At 48.0% G+C, this 26,306-nt stretch overlaps 1 protein-coding gene and 1 long non-coding RNA gene across 12 annotated transcripts in view; one reads left to right on the top strand and one right to left on the bottom strand.

Moving 5' to 3' along the window:
- Positions 1-65: 65 nt before the first annotated feature.
- On the bottom strand, positions 66-17,691 carry LOC135982470 (uncharacterized). Its single transcript, XR_010599855.1, has 3 exons — positions 17,555-17,691; positions 3,053-3,803; positions 66-2,761 (listed from the first exon to the last, which is right to left on the bottom strand). It is a non-coding gene; the product is annotated as an uncharacterized LOC135982470 (long non-coding RNA).
- Positions 16,931-26,306, top strand: part of LOC101950860 (NACHT, LRR and PYD domains-containing protein 3-like) — a 52,314-nt gene continuing 42,938 nt past the window's right edge. For 2 of the 11 annotated variants that reach the window (XR_010599854.1, XM_005289542.5), the window contains exons 1-5: positions 16,964-17,087; positions 19,617-19,648; positions 22,945-23,244; positions 23,907-23,948; positions 24,478-26,161. Coding sequence is in view for 10 of the 11 variants with exons in the window: in XM_005289542.5 (XP_005289599.2) it covers positions 22,968-23,244; positions 23,907-23,948; positions 24,478-26,161 (2,003 nt within the window). In the remaining variant the exon portion in view is untranslated. Of the gene's footprint in view, positions 17,088-17,737; positions 17,877-18,557; positions 19,649-22,944; positions 23,245-23,906; positions 23,949-24,477; positions 26,162-26,306 lie in introns of those variants that run through there. The other 9 variants (XM_065589331.1, XM_065589332.1, XM_042848534.2 and 6 more) reach the window with 8 other exon arrangements.

Raw genomic sequence — 26,306 nt, forward strand, 5'->3', positions numbered from 1 at the left:
GTGGTCTTGAACCTGTTTGAGTTCAAAGGTGATATTTTTATTTAAAAAAATAAGTGGCAATAGAATAAGCAGGAAATAATTATTCTTTAATTTGAAGGCTACCATATCATTCCCCTTATGTCTTCCTGGAGACAGTCCAACAAGCTAAATACAAGTTTCCACAGGAATAGTTCAGGTCTCAATTCCTACCCTCTCTAGTATTGGCTTAAATGGTTTCATACCCTCGGCTGTATGTATTTGGAACTTCAGGAATATTTTTTGTTTGTATGTATGTGAGCTGTTTGTGCAGAGTGATGCACGCTTGTGATACTTGAGCATGATACTTGATTTATTTTAGCTGCTGAAGAACATGCAATGGGGTGGGCAGAAAGGAGAACAATTATTGGGTACAGTATACAATCGGGGCCTAATCCCACTTACATTAAGGCCCATTTACATTGGCAGAGTATCAGGCCATGAGACTCCTAAAGTGCCTTTCTTTGGGTGCTATGATATGAAAGCACGCTATTGGGTGAACTCATTAAGAACCCACTAGTCTCAAGCAAGACTGTTATAGTTTTAGATTAAAACTGAATCCCATGCATTTTGGTTTGCTCGGTCCCCCTCAATAGAATCTCTGTGGCTGAGTGTTGAGTGGGAGGAATTAGCTCTCACTTCCGGTTTTTCCTCCTCTTTGTGATGGTGACACTTGGTGTGTGTAAGCGCAGGTCTACTGCTAACCTAACTTGCCTGTAGGGGACAATATATGGTTAAAAGAACAGGAGTACTTGTGGCACCTTAGAGACTAACAAATTTATTAGAGCATAAGCTTTCGTGGACTACAGCCCACTTCTTATGGTTAGCATTTTGTCCCTGTGCCAGTAGATTGAGTGGAAAATCTCACTTCTACAACTCATTAGTGATTAACAAAGAGAAGAATTTGCCACTTGATTTTAAATGTTAATGACCAACAAAATATTTTGTATTGTTATTTGAATCCCAAGCTAAAACTTTATTTATCTTAATTAGAATTGCTAAGATTCATCTTTAGAGCACCAAGGTGCGTGAGGTAATACCTTTTTTCTGGGCCAACTTCTGTTGGTGAGAGAGACAAGCTTACACGGAGCTCTTCAGGTCTGGGACTACAACCACTAAAATTTGTCTTTGTCAAAACATGACTGTCTTGTCTGGGAGGGTTAGAAAACAGCATGCTATCAATCTATGGATTGAAAATCATGGCATTTTAATTCAATAAAGTTTTCAATGGGTGTTCAAAAAAAATAAGAAATGTACAGCTCACCAAGAATTACTTACAAGCCAATGTTTTTTTGTTCATCTACCTAAGCATTGAAAATTAACATAGGAGACAGAAAGGAAAGAGGTTCATATACACCTGATTCCTTGAAGGGCAAGAATTGGAGCAGGTACTTTACACCGTATCCATAATCCCACATAACAGCCTTTCTGTCCTATGAGAGAACTCCCAGTAAGTCTAAGATAACTACCTGCAAATCTGGAACTGTAAGAGTAAGTCAGACTACAATGTGCTTTTAAAACAGGGCATGTACTGGGAATAGCTTTTGCTTCTCTCTTCGAATTGCAGGAGGGGAAAAAATTGAATTTTAACTGTTTAAATTTGCTGATTTAGGGGAAGCTATGAAAAGTAAGTTGCCCTGAGTGACATGGAAACAGGATTGGGCAGAGAAATAGTGGCTGTTAGTTCAGAAGCTTCTGCCTGGTCTATACCAGTCTTCACACTGTGGAGTGCAAAAATGAGTATGCTCACTTTTTTCATGTAATTCATACTCAAAAGCTCTGTTAATGAAGCTTCCGTCAAATGGCTAAATTACAGTTCAAACTGGTTGGCTCTTAACTTTCTAGGCCAGTGGAATTTGGAATGTGTTTTAGAGAGTGGATGCATATTTGTTACCTCCAGGCATGGATGATTGCAATGTTCTATACAGTAGGTAGGGTTGACACCAAAGAGGTATTCACTACTAACAGGGAAACTTGCGACTGCCTCAACCTGATGGTTCCTATGCTGCACTGGCTCCCAGTCCAATGTAGGATCCATTTAAGGCCACTAATGTACTGGGTCTCTTTTCTGTTGGGTGATTTACCATAACTGCTGTGATTCTCAGGGATACTAGGAAATGAGTGTGTTTGCTACTCTGAAACTCTCAGCAGCTGGCCCATGCCTTTTAGCTCTCAAACAGAGTGCTGCTTCAACCCTGAATGAGAAAGCAACTACAAAGAGGAAGTGATTAGCTCTTGTCTTCAAGTAGGATCCCCAGGGGTGCTCCACTCTAGGTGTGCTTGAGCCACCTGTGCCTTTGATTGGAGATTTCTCATAGCAGTGTCCATTTAGCCTGTGCATGTGTGTTACTCGGTCTTGTGCCCTGTGCCATTGTTATATAGCACTGCATGGGCAAACTGCCCTCAGTTCTTTTCAGGTGCCTCACCTGAGGTGGACCTCTGGCACTTGTCCATGTTGTTTTACCTCAACTGTGCCCTAGTCTTTATTCTAGTAGTTTTTATAGTAGTTCTTAGTATTAGCCAGTAATTAGTAAGTAATAGCAGTCTTTAGATTCCTACTTTGGGGGGGGGGGGGATAAAAACCTCCCAGTGAACTAGAAGCATCTTATGCTCGGTTCTCCTGGTTTCAAACACTGTCTGTTGTGCTGGGAGGCAATCCTGGTGAGCAATGGATACTGCCGGTGCATCCATTGCTTCAGGGAGTCACACTTCGGGGCAACATGAAACTTCTGTCTGGTGTTGAAATCTAGAGCCAAAAAACAGGGAGATCAGACATTGTCCATTCATGATAGAGCGTTCACTGCACCCAGCTTTGCACCCAGCTTCTCACCCAACCCAGGGACCCATCCCAGTACACTGGTCTCTGAGTAAGTCTGCTGCTTCCACTGTCTCCAAGATGCACTCCTCGAAGGCCCAAGAGGAAGAGCCAAGATTCCTTTCATAAAACTTCCAAAGATGGCCCCTCAAGCGCTTGAGATAGAGAATCTATCTTAAAAAAAAAAATTGCGGTCTCAAGTAACCCCCTCGACTTCAGTACCTTTTGTTCTCCAATCCAGTACCCATGAGGGCACCACTAAACCGAAAGACTGCAAAGTCTGAGGCCTGGGGAATCGTTGATAACATTGGTGGACCGAAGCGACAAGAAGAGCTCTTCCTCTGTTCACTCAGTACTGAAGAAGCCCACTCAGGCTCCAACTGGACTTCCCTCAGAATGGCCGAGAATCACGATACTATCAGCTCTCTCAACCACTATCACTTTGGTGCACGGCATGGACTTGGTTCCGACAGCATGCTTAGTACTGCAAGAGGTTTGTTTTCCCTGAGACCTGACTGTATCTGAGATGTACGGCTCACCACTGCTTGGCTCCAACGTATTTTCAGTACCGGAAACATTAAGATCTCTGGAAATTTGCCCGGGACTGACAACTTCACCTCCATTTTCTTCTGGTGCTCCACCATTTCACAGTGAATTGGAGAAAGAGGATTCTGATGAACACCTTGCCTCGGTCTCCCAAATATTAGTACAGGGTTCTCCTCCTTATCCTATAGACTAGACGCTCTTTTCCAGGAGTCTCTGAAGGACAAAGCTGGAGTCGTCATAATACTTCTGACCTGGCCCAGATAAACATGGTTTCCTTAGCTGATACAGCTGGCTGTTTACTCACTGATCACTCTCCAGGCCATTCCACATCTACTCTCCCAGGAAGGCAGGAAGATTCTTCACCCCAATCTCAGAGTTCTTTATCTCAAATGGTGGCTGGTCAATGGCTCATGGGATGAGAAACAACCTGCTCAAAAGAGTAAAAAGAATATTGTTACACAGCAGAAAATGGTCTATTCTTCAAGTGATTGCTCATGTCAATTCCAATCAGGTGTGCGTGTGCCGCATGCACAGCAGTGGGTAAATTTTTCCCCTTGCAGTATCTGTCAGGTTGGCCTCAGCACCCCCTGGGGTAACGCCTTCATGGCACTCAATATAGGGCCCTGCTGACCTGCCACTCCCTCGGTTCCTTCTTTCCACCACTGATGGTTAGCCGGAACGCCTTTGGCACTTGCCTTGGCAAGCATGTTTTGGCAGTGTCCTATCCATGTGTATATAGTTGTTAAATAGTTGTAGTTGTAGTAGTTACTTTGTGGTAGATTAGTTCTATAAGTTTTCTTTGGGGTTGCCCACCACGCCCCACAATGCTCTCCCAGCAGCAAGGTATGCCGCAATCCCCTGGGTTTAAAGCCTGCAAGGACTGTGGCAAGTGTACAGTGATTTCCCTACACGCCCCCCCAAATTTCCCCAACATCCCCCCAAGTTTTGTTAACTAGTTACATGCCAAACCTGGTGGCTGAACTTTGCGACTTTGTCCTCACCCACAACTATTTCACATTTGGGGACAATATATACCTTCAAGTCAGTGGCACTGCTATGGGTACCCGCATGGCCCCATAGTATGCAAACATTTTTATGGCTGACTTAGAACAACGCTTCCTTACCTCTCATCCCCTAACGCCCCTACTCTACTTGCACTACATTGATGACATCTTCATCATCTGGACCCATGGAAAAGAAGCCCTGAGTAATTCCACCATGATTTCAACAATTTCTATCCCACCATCAACCTCAGCCTAGACCACTCCACACAAGCGGTCCATTTCCTTGACACTACTGTGCTAATAAGCGATGGTCACATAAACACCACCCTATACCGGAAACCTACTGACCGCTATACTTACCTACATGCCTCCAGCTTTCATCCAGGACACACCACACGATCCATTGTCTACAGCCAAGCTCTAAGATACAACCGCATTTGCTCCAATCCCTCAGACAGAGACAAACACCTACAAGATCTTTATCAAGCATTCTTAAAACTACAATTCTCACCTGCTGAAGTGAAAAAAACAGATTGACCGAGCCAGAAGAGTATCTAGAAGTCACCTACTACAAGACAGGCCCAACATAAAAAATAACAGAATGCCACTAGCCATTACCTTCAGCCCCCAACTAAAACCTCTCCAGCGCATCATCAAAGATCTACAACCTATCCTGAAAGCTGATCCCTCACTCTCCCAGATCTTGGGAGATAAGCCTGTCCTCGCTTACAAGTCAGATTATGACCAGGAGGCTGCCAGGCAACTCTCCAACACCACATTCTACAGGCCACTATCCTCCGATCCCACTGAGGAGTACCAAAAGCAACTACACCAACTGCTCAAGAAACTCCCTGCTATAGCATGGGAAGAAATCTACACAGACACACCCCTAGAGCCCCGATCAGGCGTATTCTATCTGCTACCCAAGATCCATAAATCTGGAATTCCTGGACGCCCCATCATCTCAGGCATTGCCACTCTTACAGCAATCTGATCTGGCTATGTGGACTCTCTCCTCAGACCCTACGCTACCAGAACTCCTAGCTATCTTTGAGACACACCCAACTTCCTGAGATACAACCACATTGTCTGTCTGTGGGATTGGAGCAAAACACCTACAAGATCTTTAACAAGCATTCTTAAAACTACAATACCCACTTGGGGAAGTGAGGAAAGAATGACAGAGCGAGACAGGTACCCAGAAATCACCTACTACAGGACAGGCCCAACAAGGAATATAACAGACCACCACTAGCCATCATGTACAGCCCCCAGCTAAAACCCCTCCAGCGCATCATCCACGATCTACAACCTATCCTGGAAAATGATCCCTCACTCTCACAGACCTTGGGAGACAGGCCAGTCCTCGCTTACAGACAGCCCCCCTGAAAACTGATAATTTATTCTTACTCTTTGTTTCCCATCTTTTAACCAGTTACTGATCCATGAGAGGACTTCCCTCTTATCCCATGATGGCTTACTTTTCAAAAGTCAATTTAAATTAAATACATTTTTTAAATTTATATATTTTTAGAAATCTAGACCTGTTGTGTTGTGTTGTAACTTGCATTACCCTTATGTTAAATTTGCATTATCCTAACAAAACTTTTACTTTATTCATATCTCTTTTATCTATCTCATCAGTCCTGACACCCCTCCCTGTAAATTTGGACACCCCCCCCCGACTAATTTCAATTCCTGGGGAAACCACTGCAAGTGTATGCCTAGGAGTGAAACCGCACACTTTGTGTCTGAAGTGTTTGGGGGAGAGCCACCTGAAGGAGTGCTGCAGGATCTGCAGGGGGTTTCGCTGGAGAACCCTTAAAGACCAGGAGCAGCACCTTAAGATCCTCCTGATGGAGGCCGCAAACTGTCTGCAATTGGACCCTGGCTCGACAGAGCCGACTCTGAGCACCTCTTCCTTGGTGTGACGTGCACTGGCGGCGCACGAGTCGGTGCCGAGAAGGACTCCTCTACAGACCCTTGGCACCACCACAGCTCTGCCAACAAGATGCAGGCCACAGGGAGACACCGGTCTCAATCCCCGGTGCCCCAGAAGAAAAAGAGGCTGGAGAGGGGCCGCTCTCCCCCGGCCAAACCTAAAGAGCCTACCACCGTGAGACCCGAGTCGGGCCACGCCTCTGCCCCACTGCCTACCAGGGTCGTGTCAACTCCTGCCCCCTTGGAGGTTCAGTCGAGTCCGGACCCCCACCGCTCTCTGGCCCGACAGAGCCGAGAGCTGCAGCTGGCCTCCATGCCAGAGGCATTTGAGGCTGCTTGGGACTTGCTGGAGCTCACGCTGCCATCTTCCTCCCCGAGGCATGACAAGTCTCTGGTGCTGATTCGTCCACTGGTACCATCGAGGGGCAAGTCAGCAATGATGGCGTGGCACTCCTCATCGCCTGCGCATCATTCCCCAGCACGGGCTGCCCACACGGGGGAGCTGCACTGGTCCCCCGCCCACAGTACGGATCACCAGCACCTGTGAGCACGGCTCCTCCATGGTCATCCTATTCGGCGTCATTGGAGGAGGACTTGTATTCTCCAGCAGCAGCAGGAAGTCCAGGTCCCGGTGTGATTGCTAGCCCTACCCCGCGCTGTGGCTGGGCCAGTGGAAGGCCCGGACCCAGTGGCCCTTCTGGCTGCCCAGGTCATTTCACCAGACCCAGGGACAGAGCCAGGGGTTGCACTCCAGATCAGCGTCAGTGACCTCAGCGTCCTTTGTGCAGCCACAGATGGCGGCGGCCCCAGGAGCATCGGCGTTAGCAATAACTCAGTCAGCAGTTGGGGCATCAGCACCAGCGGCACCCTCAGCGCTGATGCTTTCGGCACTGATGTCTGCGATATCCACAGCACCGGCAGCTCCGGCTCCACCTTCAGAGTCTGCACCATTCCTCCCGATGCTCGCAACACGAGGGCATCGGGCACCACGAGACCGCCTCGGACCAAGGGCAGTGAGCAGGGCCCACTACCTGCGGGGCTCTCATCTTTGTCCTCCCCGAACAAGGTCGTGGCAGGCACGTCAATGGCCCCGGCTTTGGAAGATAGCAAGGTCTTGCAGCAATTGCTGCAACGGGTGGCACAGAACCTGAGCATCCAGGTGAAGGAAGTGGTGTTGGATGCCGACCCCATGGTATCAAGTATCAGAGGGGTAGCCGTGTTAGTCTGAATCTGTAAAAAGCAACAGAGGGTCCTGTGACACCTTTAAGACTAACAGAAGAATTGGGAGCATAAGCTTTCGTGGGTAAGAACCTCACTTCTTCCGATGCAAGAAGTGAGATTCTTACCCACGAAAGCTTATGCTCCCAATTCTTCTGTTAGTCTTAAAAGTGCCACAGGACCCTCTGTGACCCCATGGTGGACATCCTCACCCCCTCCAGGGGCCTGCCTGCAATGCCTTGCCACCGATCAAGACCATCAGTGATACCACCAAGACATCATGGCAGACCGCGGCCTCCTTCCCCCCCACAGCAAAGAGGAACAAGAGGTGGTACTTCGTACCTTCCAAGGGGTACGAACATTTGTATACCTACCCTCCTGCCAGACTTCCTAGTCATAGACACAGCCGACCAACACAAGCGCCAGGGCTACCAGGGGCCCTCCCCAAAAAACTGAGAGGCTAAAAAACTAGATCTGTTCAGGAGGAAGATCTATTCAACCGGGGAGTTGCAGCTCTGCATCTCAAACCAGCAGGCCATTGTTAGCAGGTATAGCTACAACACCTGCGGTGCAATAGCAAAGTTTGCGGAGCTGCTGCCACAGGACTCCCACACAGAGTTTTCTGCTCTGGTAGAAGAGGGCAAGCTCATTGCCTGTGCCCCCCCTGCAAGCGGCCCTGGTTGGAGCGGACGTGGCCAGGTCTCTGGCCTCCCTTACAAGCAACCATACAGGACCTCCCTTTTGAGGGTTTGGCCCTCTTTTCTGAAAAAACGGACATAAGGCTTCATACCCTGAAGGATTCAAGGGCCCCTCTCAAGTCCCTTGGCCTCCATGCCCCCGCTACATAGCGGAAACATTTTAGGCCAGTGTCCGCCGCGATTCTACCAGTCACACAGTAGGCAGGATGGTTCCTGATGGAAGAACAGAAACAGGAAGAGGCCCCACCCTTCCTCAGGCCAGGGGTCTGGTCAGTCAAAGCCATCTTCAGGCCAGAAGCAGCTCTTTTTGAAGGTGTGCTCAAGGACGGTGTACCAGCCCAAACACTGGATCCACCCAGCCTTACGTTCTTGTCCAGATTGTCCCCTTTCTACCCCTCATGCTCCCTTATTACATCAGACCGCTGGGTACTCTGCATGGTAGAAGGGGATACTCCCTCCAATTCTCTGCCCTTCCACCCCCACTTTTCCCTGTCCTTCAGGGACCCTTCTCACGAACAACTCCTAATAGAGGAGGTGCACTCACTCCTAGTGCTGGGGGCAGTGGAAGAGGTTCCTCAGGAGCTGAAGGGCAAGGGCTTCTATGCCCGGTATTTCCTATTACCGAAAGCCAACGGCGGCCTCAGGCCCATCCTAGACCTGCAAGAGCTCAACAGGTTCATGAATAAACTGAAATTTCGCATGGTCTCCATTATCCCTTCCTTGGATCCAGGGGACTGGTATGCTGCCCTCAACTTGAAGGACACATACTTTCATATTGCAATCACACCATCCCACAGAAGGTACCTTAGGTTTGTGGTGAATCACAATCACTATCAGTTCACAGTCCTCCCGTTCGGCCTCTCAGCAGTGCCTCAAATATTTACCAAATGCATGGCACAGGAACAGTCATGGCCACATTCCTTGCAGGTGACAGGTACAGATGTTTCCATACCTCGACAACTGGCTGATCAAGGGCCGCTACAGGGAGCAAGTGGAGGCACAAGTCAGGTTCATAACAGCAACTTTTGACAAACTGGGCCTTCCCTTGAATGTGCCAAAGTCAACTCTGTCCCCGGTTCAGTGGATAGAGTTTATAAGGGCCAGTCCTGGACTCCATGCAGGCCAGGGCATTCCTCCTGGAATCGCGGTTCTGGGCCCTGGGCGACATTATTCGAAGTCTCAGGCAGTTCCCTACCAAAACTGCAAGGAATTGCCTGAAGTTTCTGGGACACAGGGCTGCTTGTACCTATGTGGTACAGCACACCAGGCTCAGACTCCAGCTGCTCCGATTGTGGAGTCGCCCGACCCTCGTCTCCCTCCTGTGGTGGCTTGACCCGCAGGTGGTATATGCAGGAGTTCCCTTCACCAGACCTCAGCCATTCCTCTTATTGGTGACAGACACATCAGCCTTGGGGTGGGGTGCACATCTGGGAGACCTCAGGACACCAGTCTCTCTCGTTTCACGTGGAGCTTGCTCTCCACATCAACGTCAGAGAGCTGAGAGCAGTCCACCTAGTATGCCAAACCTTCCGAGTTCATCTGGAAGGGAAATCTGTATTGGTTATGACAGACAACACCACAGCAATGTTTTATATAAACAAACAGAGGGGTGCACACTCCTCTCCCCTTTGCCAGGAAGCCCTCAAGCTGTGGGACTTCTGTGTAGCTCATTCAATACACCTGGAAACATCATACCTCCCCAGAGTACAGAACAAGTTGGCAGACTATCTCAGTAGGTCCTTCTGTGCCCACAAGTGAGTTCGCGACATCCAGGAGCAGGGACCAATCTTCCAACAGTGGTGCTTTCCCCAGATAGACCTGTTTGCCACATGACGCAACAGGAAGTGCCAGAAGTTTTGCTCCTTCCTGATTCACAGCCCGTGATCCATCACGGATGCGTTCCTTCTTCCCTGGGAGAGCCACCTCTTGTATGCATTCCCTCTCATTCACAAGGTGCTCCTCAAGGTTTGAAGGGACGAGGCCTTGGTGATATTTATAGCTCCAGCCTAGCCCTGTCAATACTGGTACACGTCTCCTCGGCATGTCTGTGGAAGCCCCAATCACCTTGTTGCTCTTCCTGGACTTGATAACGCAGATCACTGCCATCTCCAGCACCCAAACCTCAAGTCATTTCACCTCACAGCATGGAAGCTCCATGGCTGAACCCGAGGGAGCTCACTTGTTCGGACCCTGTCAGGCAAGTCCTCCTAGGCAACAGGAAACCCTCTACCAGGGCTACCTACTTGGCCAAATGGAAGAGATTTTCAGTCTGGTTGGTGCAACACCGTCCGTCACCAATGCTCGTGTCCATATCCCTTATACTGGACTACCTTCTTCATCTTAAGCAGCAGGGGCTGTCCATGTCATTAATAAAGGGTCAGTTGACCACCATTTCTGCCTTCCATCTAGGCGCAGAGGGCCGGTCGGTCTTTGCCAACCCTGTGGTCAGCCATTTCCTGAAAGGTCTCGACAGGTTATACCCACATGTCCAACAACCGGTCCCAGCCTGAGACCTCAATCTGGTCTTTTCCAGACTAATGAGGCCACCTTTTGAACCACTGGTGACATGTTCTCTGCTGTACCTCTTACACAAGGTGGCGTTTCTGCTAGCAATAACTTCAGCCAGGCGTCTGTGCTCAAGGCCGTAACATCGGAGCCTCCTTACTCTGTGTTCTATAAGGACAAGGTTCAGCTCAGACCGCATCCAGCATTCCTCCCTAAAGTTGTTTCTCACTTTCACATAAACCAGGACATCTTTCTCCCACTTTTTTATCCTAAGCAGGTGCTACGACCTGGTGAAGGTATCGGCCCCTCCGCTTACAGCGCACTCCACTAGGGTTCAGCCTTCGTCAACAGTATCCATGGCATGTGTTTCAACTCAGGAAATATGCAGAGCAGCAATGTCGTCCTCCATTCATACTTTCACATCACATTATGCAATTACCCAGCAGGTCAGAGACGATGCAGTCTTTGGTAGAGCGGTGCTCCAGACAGCAAACATTTAAGTTCTGACCCCGCCTCCAAAGCTTAGGCTTGGGAATCACCTGATTGGAATTGACATGAGCAATCACTCGAAGAAGAAAAAATGGTTACTAACCTCGTAACTGTTGTTCTTCAAGATGTGTTGCTCATGTGCATTCCAATACCCACCCTCCTTACCCCTCTGTGGGAGTAGCTGGCAAGAAGGAACTGAGGGGGTGGCGGGTCAACAGGGCCCTGAAGGCGCAACCCCAGGGGGTGCCCAGTCCGACCCGATGGGTAGCTGCTAGGGGAAAACTTTTCCGGTTGCCGTGCACGCAGCACGCGCGCACACCTGATTGGAATGGACATAAGCAACACATCTTGAAGAACAATTACAAGAAGGTTAGTAATCATTTTCTCACTATACGTTAGGGTTACCATACGTCCGGTTTTTCCCGGACATGTCTGGCTTTTTGGTAATCAAACCCCCGTCCGGGGGGAATTGCCAAAAAGCCGAACATGTCCGGGGAAAATGTCAGCCGGGCACTTCCCCGCCCGCGGTTGCTCTGCTCCTCCCCTGACTCTTCGGCTCTGTTTAAGAGCCGAGCTGCCCGAGCGCTACCGGCTTCGGGCAGCCCCCATGCCTCCGGACCCTGCGCCGCCGGAGCCCGGGAGGGGAAGTGCCCGGCTGGGGGCGCAGGGTCCGGAGGCATGGGGGCTGCCCGAGCGCTACCGGCTTCACGGTTTGCCAGGCAGCCTCCAGCACCTGCGCCCCCAGCTGGGCGCTTCCCCTCCCGGGCTCCAGCTGCGCTGGGGGGGCGCAGGGTCTGGGGGCTGCCCGGCAAACCGTGAAGCCGGTAGCACTCGGGCAGCCCTTTTCGTGTGACTGGGAGTGGGAGGGAGGAGGGGGCGGGGAAGGGGCGGAGTTGGGGCGAGGCTGGGGGTGGGAAATGGGCGGGGGCAGGGCCCCGTGGAGGGTCCTCTTTTTTTTATTTGTTAAATATGGTAACCCTACTATACGTACTCTCAAAAATGGACAAGATTTGTCTCTTGGTGTGATCTCAAACATACTCCCCTGACAACCTCATCGCTGCCAGATATACTGGACTGTATTCTATCACTCTAAAGCTCAGGGCTGTTGTTGAGCTCCATTAGAGTCCACGTAGCAGCCATCATGGCTTTCCATGCGCCAATAGTTATTCCGTTTTTGCTCACCCAACAACAATGAGGTTCTTCAAGGGGCTTGGAAATCTCTTTCTGCCAATCAAGTGTCATATGCCAATTGTGGCCTCAATCTGGTTGTTAAATGCCTTACAAGACTACAATTTGCTCCCTTTATCAATGAAAACAGAATTCCTGATAGCCATCACATCGGTGTGACAGGTTGGGGAAATAGGGGCCCTTATGGCATATCCCCCTTTTGCAGTATTTTTTAAGGATAAGGTCACATTATGATCACACCCCACATTTCTAATACAAATTTCCTATGAATTCTATAGTAACCAACCCATTCACCTACCACTTTTCCATCCTAAATCTCACCTCTATAGACAAGAGGCATTGTTACACACCCTTGGCAGCAGGAGATCCCTGGTTTTCTATCTTGACAGGACTAAACCCTTCAGAAAGACTCCCAAATTGTTTCTCTTGCTCGCAAATAGAACAAAAAGTTCTGCAATCTCTAAACAAAGACTTTCCAAGTGGCTATCCAACTGCATTAGTTTTTGCTACGAATCTTGTAATCAGAGGGGACGCGTGGGGGAGCAGGCAGGGTTGTCCCGCCCCCCAGATTTGCTGCTTGGCTTGTACTGAGCATGCTCAGTAACACTGCTGAAGCCTCTGCCCTCACTCCACCACCACCACCCCCCTCCACTGTCCAGGTTGCCTCTGCTTGTAATATTCAAACACCTTTGGACTTATGAACTCATTGTGCGAGATCCATTTCCATCTCTACAGCCTTTCTCAGAAGTGTTCCCAGCATTGAAATATGTACAGCCGCAACTTGGGCTTCTGTACATACATTTGAACACTATGCAGTAACTCACGACTCTGCTTCCAATACTGTGTTCAACTTGGCTGTACTTTCTTTCACACTGGACTCAACTCCAAAGCCCCCTCCATCTTAGAGGGAACTGATCAGTAGTCACCTAGAGTGGAGCATTCATGGGGACACTACTCGAAGAAGGGGTTACTCACCCTGTGTGGTAACTATGGTTCTTTGATGAGTCCCCATGGACAGAGCCGGCTCTAGGTTTTTTGCCGCCCCAAGCAAAAAAAATTTTGGCTGCCCCCCATCCCAGCCCTGGGCTGCCCTCACCCCCCCCCCGCTCCTTGCTGCCCCAGCCCTGGGCTCCCCCCCTCCAACCTGCACCCTCCTGCTGTCCCAGCCCTGGGTCACTGGTAACTCGCTCCCAGGGCGGGTCATTCAGCAGGAATTTTGGATGTGCACAGAACACAGACAGGATTGGTTCTCATATGGTTACAGAACTGCAGTAAAGTGGAACAAGTTTCAGCTTGTGTGATTGGAGGATGTCTGGATGCATATTATAAGACTGTCCTACATAAATGAGGAAAAGTTGAGGTGCCTTTATTATTCTTTTGTTCCACTCTTTGTTTCTATGGGGAATTTGCCAATGCAATCACTATCTTCCTTTTAAACAAATAAAACTATTAAAAAAAAAAGCAATGGCTGTTAAAAATAGCAATTCCAGTCCTAAAAATCACTGGAAAGCATTTCTTGCTCAATTTTATCCTACTTTTTCTACAGCAAGTTACAGTGGATCAGTATATTTGATTTGGGGGAAATGAAGTAACAGCTGCCCAAATTGAGCTTGAGCACTCCTGAATTTTGAGGGTGTTCAAATCTGGAAGGCAGGTGCTAGATTCCCTTTCTGAATATTAGCTAAATCTGGAAAGGAAAAGTCAATTTCTGCTTCCATGGCTCAGAAGTGGAAATCCTGCTACATGCCTGGTACTGTATCTAAAGCTGCCCAGGTCCTCTAGCAGAGCCTCCCCTCCCTTACTTTTCATTTTAAATTCTAGTGGGATCCACGTACTTTCCTTGCTAGCCTTCAGATAGAGAGGCGCACTGTCCCTTTAGTCCACCCAATTCCTTCTTTGGGGGGCTGCAAGGTGAGGTCACACCAGTATCCCTAATCCAGTCTGGGGAAGTCTTCTACTCCTTGGGCTGGGCACACTTGTCCCCCACTCACCGTGCCACCCCATTCTAGCAGCCAGCTCTCCATTCACAGCAAGCTGCAGCATGGGCTCAGCTACCTCCCTCCCTTTCCTGTTGATAGCTGCCAAGGGATTGCTGGGAAATGTAGTTCTTTCCCTGCTCCAGGGCTGGCTCTATAGGCAGGGAGCTAGGCAAGGAACTACAGCTCCCAGGGTCCCATGAGTTCTCCATTTCTGCAGTGTTGCGAGAGGGTAGGAAGTGTGTTTGGGGAAAAAAAAAAAAAAAAAGGATGGATGGCCAGAATGCCGCCCCCTGCAAATGTGCTGCCCCAAGCACCTGCTTGTTTTGCTGGTGCCTAGAGCCGACCCTGCCCATGGATGCCCCACTAACCACTCTCCTTCCCCTCTCCTTTGGATGTCTCTGCTATAGGGCTTTGCTATAGAGAAGGAAGTGAGGGCAGTTCACCTGTGCCATGCTATATAGCAATGCCATAGGTCACAAGACTGAGTAACATGCACGGGCAGAACAGACACTGCTATGAGAAATCTCTGATCAAAGGTGCAAGTCACACAAGCACACCTAGAATGATGCACCCATGGGGGTGGGGAAGGAACACATCTCAAAGAACCGTAGTTACTGCACAGCGTGAGTAACCATTTCTGTGCTTATTTGTCTCTGCTTTCTTGGTGACTCTGCCCTAGTAAGGAGTTTTGTAATGTTGATACCTGTTCAACGGGAATTGGGCTAAGACTATTAACTTTTCTCCTAGAAACAAGCCAGCAGCCTGGAGCTAGTTTTCCCATTTGTGCCCATTTTGCATCAGTAGTGCCCTAGCTTATATGGATATTGTGATGGTTTGGGGCATCTGTGTACAATTGATGAATTCTGATTAATTAACTTTATGTATAACTGTATTCCTCAGTGTACTGAATCAGACTGGCCCCAGAACAATTAAAAGAGTAGTTAACATTGAATGACTCTGCCATGGCAGAACAATGTATATGCTAAAGAGACTGGCCGAGCTAACAGAAGCTGGTTCTGCCCAGGTTGCCTGTGTAGTAGCATAAAGTGCTCCCTGGCAGAATTTCCTAATGTGACAGTTGCAGTTTGTGTTGCTACACTTGCAGAGAGTTGGGGTTGGAGAAGCATGGGAAATTCCCCAGCAGAAAAGGGGAACAAAGAGAGGTCTTAGAAGCTGCTTTTGAAAAGGGCCTTGCTCTTTGAGCTAGAGTGAACCTGTTGAGTGCTTCCTGAGCAAACCAAGGCGAGATCAGCATGGATTAATGAGGAATCAGTGCAGATGGTGTTCATTTCAGTTTCAGGGCACAGTTGCAAGATCGGAAGAGGAGGAAGAGTGAGAGTGTGTGTGGCTGGCTAAAGGGTGGCTTTGACCTGAGGAAACACTGACTGGATAGTCAGCCCTCCTGGACAGAAAACCACGATGTCGTGGTTTTCTAACAGCACCCTGCAAAGATGAGAACGGAGAGGGACCATTGTGTCTTGTGCTTATTTACAAAAACATTAAATCCTGGCAAGAGAAAATAACTCTGTTTTGTTTGTTCGGTGAGCTACTCTTACTCACTGCTGCCCTGTGACAGTAGCCCACCCATAAATATGCTCTGAGTTCCTCTTGGGTTCCAGGTGCCATATTCATTTGGGGGTGCATTATTTATAATTGGTACAGCTCTGAGGTTGTTTATATAGGGAACCTATGTAATATAACCAAGGTTGCTGATTGGTCTAGCCTTCATCACAACCTCAGGTGAAGCTGTTCATGGCCTCACCCCTCTCCCCCATCCTGTCACACATGGTTTCCCAGGGGGAGACTACACATACCCTAACCTTGCCTACCTACCTTTTGCTATTTGCAAGTAAGATTGCTCATAGCCTTACCTGCCTCCTGACATCTTCCCTCCCAGGGATCTTCAGGAGGAGGGTATTTCCTGGTATCCCACCCCCAGTCTATTAAACTGTAGGATCTTCAGGGAAGTGTACTAGACCCAACCCCCAATGTTAAGATGCAGGATTGTGGCAGAAGAACTCAGATACTACGGTAAAATGACAGGTTTCAGAGTAGCAGCTGTGTTAGTCTAAGAGGCTATTTAATTAAGATGAGCTATTATCAGCAGGAGGAAAAATACTTTTGTCGTGATAAGACAGTTGAAATGGGCAGAGGGGCATTGCTGGCATATGATGGCATATATCACATTGGTAGATGTGGCTCGTTCACCCTCACATCTAAGGTGCCACAAGTACTCCTGTTCTTTTTGTGGATACAGACTAACAGAAACTTCCCATGTAGTGCTGATCAGCAGGGACTCCCAGGCTGCAGCCCCTGGATTTTGAAAGAGGTGACTGCTGGCACAGCAGTTTCTACATGGGCCCTTCGGCTTTTACATTCATTCTCCCCCTTGGCCCAAAATAGCTAAAATTTGTAGCCAGCCACAAAATACATTTGAAATAAACAGACTTCCTGGTGTTCTGCTGACAAGCGGTCTGCACTATGGCAGAAGCCAGCCAGCAGATGGTGCAAGGCTTGAAAGCGAAACTGAACTGGGAGAGAAAGGAAAACAGGCTCCTAGAGAGGGGCGGGGGAAAGCATAAAAAAACTTACGTGGACAGACTGACAGGGAAATCTTTGTTTGTTTGGGCACCGTGAGAGTTTCACACACAAGTCACTTGCACTTCTCGTGCTGAAGAAAGTTCTAAAGGTAAATTTGTACATTTTCTGTCTGGCTTGTGCAGAACTGAGATTAGATCCAAGCAAAGCAGATTGTCTGAGATCTCATCTTTTTCTTAAAATACTCCTAACAGGCTTAAGATCCTTTAGAGCAGGGGCGGGCAAACTTTTTCGCCTGAGGGCCGCATCGGGTTTCGGAAATTGTATGGAGGGCCGGTTAGGGGAAGGCTGTGCCTCCTCAAACAGCCAGGCATGGCCCGGCTCCTGCCCCTATTTCCCCCCACCCTGCTTCTCGCCCCCTTAATCCTTCCCCCCCACCCCCCGGGACCCCTGCCCCATCCACACACCCCTGTCCCCTGACCACCTCTGGAACCCCCACTCCTGATTGCCCCTCTCCACCCCCTCCAACCCCCCCTCCTTCCTGACTGCCCCCCAGGACCCCTGCCCCCATTCAACCCCCCTGCTCTCTATCCAGTCCCCCGCTTCCTGCCCCCTTACCATGCTGCCTGGAGCACCAGTGACTGGTGGCGCTACAGTCGCGCCGCCGGGCTGGAGCCAGCCACGCCACCGCGCAGCACAGAGCACTGGGTCAGGCCAGGCTCTGCAGCTGCGCTGCTTGGCCGCCCAGAGCATTGCGCCGGCGGCGCGGCACGCTGAGGCTGCGGGGGCGGGGAAACAGCAGGGGAGGGGCCAGGGGTAGCCCCCCGGGCCAGGAGCCAGGCAGGAGGGTCCTGCGGTCCGTAGTTTGCGCACCTCTGCTTTAGAGAAGCAGAGCTTGATCATTTCCAGTTCTGGTTAGAATTTTCATTCCATCGAGAAGGTAGGGAATGTAGAAACAGAACTAAGTTTCTGGCTTTGAGAACAAGGAGTACTTGTGGCACCTTAGAGACTAACAAATTTATTTGGGCATAAGCTTTCGTGGGCTAAAACCCACTTCATCGGATGCATGCAGTGGAAAACTCAGTAGAAAGATATATATATATACACAGAAAACATGAAAAAATGGGTGTTGCCATACCAGCTATAACGAGACTAATCAATTAAGGTGGGCTATTATCAGCAGGAGGAAAAAAACTTTTATAGTGATAATCAGGATGGTCCATTTCCAACAGTTGACAAGAAGGTGTGAATAACAGTAGGGGAAAAAATTAGCATGGGCCTCTCTTTCTGGCTTTGGTGCATTTCAGTGAAGATGGGGCTTTCCCAAGCTGTAGTGTGTTTGTGCTTCAAAATGTGCTGTGCTTTCTGTGTTTAACAACATCAGAAACTTGCGTAAGAGGAGGTAAAAACTGGAGAGGGGTTTGTGCTACAAAGTTCAGTACAGGGTTTTGGTTCAGGCCAGGGTAGAGACAAGAGGCCTATCATGACATTCAGCTATGGGGGTGTTTTGGATCTGGGGTTTTGCTCTGGGACCATCTCTAGCCTCTGCATTAAATAATGTCAACATTTTTAAGTCTCTAATGCAGTAAGTCTGTTCAGTTTCTTGGCTTTCGCTATACAGATTGGATGTCACAGTTCTTCTGATCTCATGACAAGTATTGCAGCAGGTAAAACTGAAGAGGGCTGCTCTTTTCCTATTCAGAGGCTATACAGCACAACAGCAAGCACTAATCTATCCTGGTGACAGTGACTGTAGCAATTATGCTGAAATCGGTTTGGGGATGACCTATTCTAATTGTTTCAAGAGTCTGAAGATTGTATTCCAAGCAGAAGCTTAGGGCCACCCCAGACGGAGAGTGCAGAGGGAAGGTGAGGAAGGAGAATGTTATGGTTCACGGCCATATCTTAGTCCCTGTGCACAGCCCAAACAAATGAGATTGTGCAGAGGAGCTGTGCAGGGTGATGCGGGTATCACCTTCAACCCATAGGCAGGGCCTTTGCTGTAGTGTCCGTGGTCTGTTAAACTACCTCAGGTGGGTTTTGGCCAATATATCCTTCTCCACCCTCACATCCCCTTCTTCGGGTCTGCTTTGGAGGCCAGTGCATAGCTGTGCCCTAGCTGCTAGGCCCTATAATAGTGCGTACTCTGCATACTTTTCTAGAATACGAGTACAAAGATACAGCTTGGCTGCTGAGGGACACATCAGAGGGGGTGGATGGATGGAAAAGTGATTTCTTTAACCTTTTTATTCTTTCATTTACTCTGTATTAAGATCCCTTTTCAGTATAAATGAATATAATCATTCTTACTGCTACTTGCATTAATTCTGCTAACCATATGAAATCTAGGAAAGGGTCATGTTTATCCATCTTTTAACAACTCTGTAGAATTAAGGATTTGTTGTTTTGCCTTGGAAATATGATAAACTGACTTTTGACCTTTCCCAGCACTGAGTCAGCTGGCGGGAAGTTAGTGTCTGAAACACTTTGGGCCTAACTCTTTTCTCGCCCTCCCTCCCCCACTGGTTTTACATTAACGTAGCCCATTGACTTCAGTGGAATTATTCCAGATTACCAGCAGCATGAGAGGAGAATGTGTCTTCAGTTTTGTTATTTTGAGGAAATAAAACTCTGCGGTTGCTGAGCTGGCAAATTTCATTTTCATTTGGCATGTTTTCAGCACTGGAAAGAACTCATCTCGTGACCGGTATGGTAAGTGGCTGGTTTTTGGATGCACACACTGGTTCTCTCCAGTGAGTTGTGTGTGAATCTTGCTGTATTATCTCAGCTGTAATTTTTTCCCCCCTCCAGCCCCAATCAGAATTTTAAAGGAGTGACCAAGGTTCCCCATGGATTATAAGAATTCAGCACAGCCTCTTTTCTTTCTTATAGAAACAGGACAAAATCAGAACCTGATCTGAGGCCGTAGGACTGGTGGTTCAGATAAAATAAACCCTGAACCCAAAGCACTCATAATTTATTTTTGGGGCGTACAACCCAAAGGAAAACCAGGCTTCTCTGCTCACTCTGACCATAGAGTCATACAAAATTAAGGGCTGGAAGGGACCTCAGGAGGCCCTCAAGCCCAGCCCCCCTGTGCTGAGGCAGGACCAAGTAAACCTTAGACCATCCCTCACAGGTGTTTGTCCAACCTGTTCTTAAAAATCTCCAAGGAAGGCGATTCCACAACTTCCCTTGGAAGCGTATTCTAGAACTTACTATCGTTATTGTTAGAAAGTTCTTCCTAATAGCTAACCTAAATCTCCCTGGCCCCACTGCTACTCCAGCCCAAGGGAGGCTGACTTAACTCCAGCCACTGCTCCAGGGGCCTGGGGCCAGCCAGCTGCTCCAGCGGTCCAAGGGTCGCTACTCTGCTGGCCCTGGGGCTGACCACTGGCCAGCTGTTCCAGCCCCGCCACTGCTCTTGTGGCAGGGGCTGACAGCCGCTGGTCCAGCGCTATGGGGGCTGACCCAATCCCAGCCACTGCTCCAGCCCTGGGGCCGCTGCTTCAGCCCTGGGGCCACTGCTCCGGCGGTCCTGAGGCTGACAGCTGCTCCGGCCCTGCCCCAGAAGTAGTCCTGTAGGTCCTGGAATCCGTGACCTTTGTGACAGAATCGTATCCTTAGTAAACATACTTAGCACTTATACACTTCTCAACCAAAGATCTCATAGCACTTTACAAAAGTAGGTAAGGATTATTATCCCCATTTTGGAGGTACAGCGAGTTTAGCTGACTGGGCCAGGCTCCCATGTAAACCAGTCACAGAAACTCAACTGAAAATCAGGTCTCCTGACTCCCAGACCCATCCTCTAACCATTAGATCACACTGCCATCCCCAAAAGGAGGTATAAGCCAATTGATTGGGATAATATGAGAACCAGCTGAACCTGGTGCAGTAAATCAGTTCTCCCTTTGAAACAGTCCCCTGCAGGCTTGACTCCCTTTGCACACTGGGGCCTAGCAGGTATGGTTGGATCATAAAATCATAGAAGATTAGGGTTGGAAGAGACCTCAAGTTATCTAGTCCACCCCTCAGCTCAAAGCAGACCAATCCCCAACTAAATCATCCTAGCCTGGGCTTTGTCAAGCCGGGCCTTAAAAATCTCCAAGGGTGGAGATTCCACATCATGCTTTTGCTCCCTTTCTAATGTTCCTGGGCTTCCACATTTTGTTGTGCCCTAGGGTATGTGACATACCACTGAGCCTCCAGAACCATTCAGATCTCCCATGTGTTATGGCACCATCTGGATGATTGTGTATACTGGACTTCGTGGTGCATTCTTAAGGGCATGTCTACACTTACGGGTAGATCGACACTGCTGCAATTGATGCAGCGAGTGTCGATCTAGTGTATTTGGAGAAGACACGCTAAATCAATTGTGGAGCAATTTGTGTATTCCACCTCCCCGAGAAGCATAAGAGACGTTGACGGGAGATGCTCCCCCGCCGACACAGCACAGTGTAGCCACCGCGGTAAGTGGATCTAACTACATCAGCTTCAGTTACGTTATTCACATAACTGAAGTTGCGTAAGTTAGTTCAATTTACCATGGGAAATCAGGCCAGGCCTAAGGCGGCAATTAAAGGTATGTCTATGCAGCAACACATAAATAAATAAAATAAAAATCATAGCAGTGAGTGTCAGAGCCCAGGACAGCTAACTGGGGCTTGCGGGGCTAAAAGTAGTAATGTAGACGTTTGGGCTTGGGTTGGAGCCTGGGTTCTGAGCCTCTTGCCAGGTTTCTGAGCCCAGACGTCTACACTGCTATTTTCAGCTCTGCAGCATGCTTGAGTCAGTTGACCCAGGCTTTGAGATTTGCTGCTGTGGGTCTTTTTGGGTTTGGGGTTTTTTTTTGGCTGTGTAGATGTGCCCTAAATGGGAACAGCAGAGAGACCGCTAGACCCATTAGTCCCCAATTTTTAATACAGAGGAACTGGCACTAAGGGCCCCTTCTACAAGAAGCAACTCTGTGTATTGAGCAGTCCCTTTAAAGTAATCCCAAGATTTCCAGTTCTATTTACTTCTATCTTTTAAGACCTATTTTTTTGGTGACTGATTTGCTGGTTCCTTAGGTGACCCGTAATACCCTTTTCACTGTATGTTTGAATCTAAAAATTAACCATCTATAGGGTAAGATGTCACACATGCAGATAATAAGGGTCTGGTCCTGCTGCCTTTCCTTGCCTGGAACTCCCATGGACTTTGCTGGCATTGCAGAGTTGGGCTCTAAATAATGACAGAAGCAAACTAGATTTTTGCACTTTTTTGTTGCGTGACATGCAAGGCAGCCGCCATTGGTGGGTGCTACAGCTCAGTCATGAGATGAACTGAAAGACTATGGGGGGAATCCAGTGAGGGGGCAGCCATGCTGGGTCATGGGTCAGGATGCTGTGCTGTCAACAAATGCTACACTCCTCTTTAGTGCAGATCCCACCCCGCATTCACACCCAGGCTCTCAATCAGCTTGCCCTCTAGCAGAACTCCTCCACTGGCCTTTTTACTCAAATGGCCTTCATTTCTCGCTGGCTGGACACAACTTTTCATTTTAAATGAGGGGAATACTTTTTCAGTCATGTCCACCGAGGCAGAGAGAGAGAGAGGCCATTTCCCAAACAGGCCACGCATCCTGGGCCACTTCACCCCTGGTATCAAACAGTTTTAAAAGAAAAAAAAAAGCCGCTTTTTATAGCCCTTCATTACACATGTTTGAATACATCTCATCGCATGGAAGGGACAGTCCCTGACTGGTGTAAATGGGCATAGCTACACTAAAGTCCATAGAGCTACAGAGATTTAGGCCAGCTGAGGATCTGGCCTCAAATATTCAGTTCATCTGTGCTGGTGCCTGTTTATTTCTAATGTGACCCATCAGGATGGCTGTAGCCTTCATCAGCTTGCTAGATCAACACTATTCCGTGCAACTCCATTTACAGTAAAGTAAAATGGAAGGTCAGAATGCATTAAAATGTGGTTTTTTTTTTTTAAATTACTTTATTTTGTTTAAGGCAACTGACCTTCATTGGGTGCAATGACAGAAACGTGCCAAGACATCCTGCTGACGATCTTGGAGGACCTGGTAGAGGGACAGAGAAAGAAGTTTAAATTGAAACTCAGTGACACTGAACTGAGGAAGGGCTATGCAAACATTCCCAAGGGACATCTGGAGAAAGCTGATGTAACGGACATGGTTGATCTGCTGATTAGATACTACCAACAGGAGTATGCTGTGGAGGTGGTGATAAACGTGCTGGATCAAATCAATGATAAGGATCTGGCTGAAAGGTTGAGAAGAAAGTCAGCTGAAGGTGGGTGGTGATTAGGATGATATCTAACCCCTGTCTGTAAGTATAGATAGAGATGAAAGGTAGGAGCTGGATTCTGTGTTTTTAGTGCAGCCCCTTGGCATTGCAGTCCTGGTGCAAGGTGGTCCTAAAGCCACAGGAGATTGTCCTGGTGTAGGGTGATCCTTCAGCGGCACAGAGCCTTGCCTTCTCCAATATAAACACATAGCAATGTCTATGTTTAAAAAACAAATCCCCCAAAACAAAACACTCCACGGCACATCCAACTTCCCCCCTGGAGAGAGGCTGAGAGAGAGAACGAACCACACATGGGAGATGTTAGTCATCTCAATGCACTACTGGAAGGTGTTCTGGTGCTGGGATGACGAGGGAAGTATCAGAACCTAGCCAGAAGGCAATAGTGGCTCCTAGGCTACCTCTGCTCCTGGCTGCTAATGAAAGGAGTGGCTGGGGCTTCCTTGTACCCTAACAATCCCTAATTGTCATACGGCCCTTAAGGCCATCTTCAAACTCCTTGCTGGATTGCACTGTGAATTTTTTAGACACAGCTCCGGCTCTGGGCTCATATTCTGTATCATTATAGAGTTATCATAGATATGACATATATACTCTGTTGATAGCACGTCCGGGAATCAAGACATGATCGAGTGTGTCTTTTCTTTCAGTATGGAAAACCAGACCTGTTTCTGTAAAGCCCCCTGACATCGGTAAGTCACTGCCCCAGCAGTTTGTGCACTAGTTCTTACTGTTGAAAAACTACATGGGTCTCAATCTTTTTAAAAGCCTATTTTTCTTTTAACACTGAGGACTAGCAAAGTGATATGAAATACAGTGGCACATGCATGAATGTGCTTGAATTCCGTGCAACTCCATTTACAGTAAAGTAAAATGGAAGGTCAGAATGCATTAAAATGTTCAGCTCCCAAGTCTGCTTATACTGAAACTTCCTCTTAGACTGAAGTGGTTCAGTGGAAACAATATGGCTTTGCTCTAAGAGAGTTCTACTGGACCCAGATGTGCCAGGTATTTGCACAGTACAGTTTGTCTATCTGAAATGGATTTTAGGAAGATCTCTGAACTGTAAGGAAATTGGATCCACATCTGAGCTTTGCAGCTCAGGCCATCTTTACTGTAAAATGTCCTCTAAAAATGACTGTTTCTGTCATATTGATATATTTAAGGATATGTTCTTAAATGGACTAGAATTCTGGTAAACTATTCTCTTCTCTTTTCCAGACCACAGAGCGAACTATGTGGCCTCTGTGAAGGAAAAATTTAGAAGAGTGAAGGATTATAATTCCAGGCCAGGAGAATGGGTGTCTTTGGAAGACCGCTACACAAAGCTCTTTATAGTAAAAAAACACCATCAAGCAGAAGATAAAAAACATGAGCTACTGTCTAGAGGAAAAAGACACATGGATATCATGAGGAAGCTGAGCAGCTTTGCGGACTCCCATGTTAATGTGGAACATCTTTTTGACACGTTATCAGATGGCACAATAACCAGAAAAGTGATCTTACAAGGAATAGCAGGGATTGGAAAGACCGCTACAGTTGGCAAAATTATGTACGATTGGTCATCTGGGAGGCTTTACCAGGGCAGATTTGATTATGTTTTTCATTGGAGCTGCAGGGAGCTAAACCAAAGAACAGAAAAACTGAGCCTAGCTCAATTAATTTTACAAAACTGGGGACACCCAACGCCAGAGATAGGGGAAATTTTGTCTTGCCCAGAAAAAGTCTTGTTCATCATCGACGGCTTTGATGAACTCAGGTTTCCTGAGGATTATGATAAAAATAAAAGCTTATCCTGTGATTTGGACACGCCTCACTCAACAGCAGCAGCTGTGGTGGAAAGTCTCCTCAGCAGCCAGAGCCTTTCAGAAGCATGCCTTCTTGTCACGACGAGACCCTTAGCCGTAGGAATGCTGGAGACCCATATGAAAGCCGACCTCTGGGCAGAGATTGTAGGCTTCTTGGAGGAAGACAGAAAGGAGTTTTTCAAGAAGTTCTTCAAAGATGAAGAGAGAGCAGCCTTTGCCTACAGTTATATCCAAGAAAATGATGTAGTGTTCACCATGTGTTTCGTCCCCCTCATCTGCTGGATCGTCTGTACAACCCTGAGCCTTCAATTAAGGTATAGCGAAGAGCTCAGTCAGAAGGTGAGCACAACCACCGAAATATTTACCTATTTTGTGGCCACTTTATTGCAGTCCCATGGTCGCGCACAGACATCCACACAAGATCTTTTTCACAACCTTGGATCATTGGCCTATGGTGGTGTGAGGGACCAGAAAGTGCTGTTTGATGAGAGTATGCTGAGAAAGTGCAACTTGGAGGTGTCAAAGGGTCCATCAACTTTCCTCACGGAATTGCTGCAGGCAGACATTTTTGTGGAAACTATCTATAGCTTTGTGCATTTGACTGTGCAGGAGCTGTTTGCCGCCTTGTTCACCTTCTGGAACAAGGAGAAAGCTTCTGAGCTCTTGAAAGAAGCCTTTGTGGAGAATAAAAGCCATTTGATCTTAACTGTTCGCTTTCTGTTTGGATTGAACAACAACAAGTCACTAAAGCCTTTGAAAAAGTACTATGAAACCGGCATGGGCATCTCAAAGGATGAGCTGCTGAAATGGACTAAGAAGGCGCTTCTTATTTGCCAGGAACAGGGCGAGGAGAGCCATCTCCTCCTGGAGCTGTTGCATTGTTTGTTTGAGATTCAGGATGAGGAGTTTGTCATAAGTGCTTTGGAGGAGATAAAGGAAGTGGTCTTCCTGGAGAACAGTCTAGGGCAGGATGACCAACAGGTGATCCTGTACAGTCTGCAGCATGCCAAGGAATTCAGTCAGCTGAAATTGGCCAGTCTGAAAGAGAGAGACATGAACAAACTGGTTCCGTTGCTAGGGAAATGCAAACAGATCCAGTAAGTACCATCAATGTGACCAAACTTTAGCAGAATTCACAATATTCTGATCTCACTTGTCTCAGTGTGAACAAGGAGTAACTTCACAGAAGCCAGTGGAGTTACACTGCTATAAGTGAAGTCAGAATCGGGCCCAATAATGTTA

Source organism: Chrysemys picta, chromosome 3, assembly GCF_011386835.1.
Source record: "Chrysemys picta bellii isolate R12L10 chromosome 3, ASM1138683v2, whole genome shotgun sequence".
NCBI lineage: Eukaryota > Metazoa > Chordata > Testudines > Emydidae > Chrysemys > Chrysemys picta.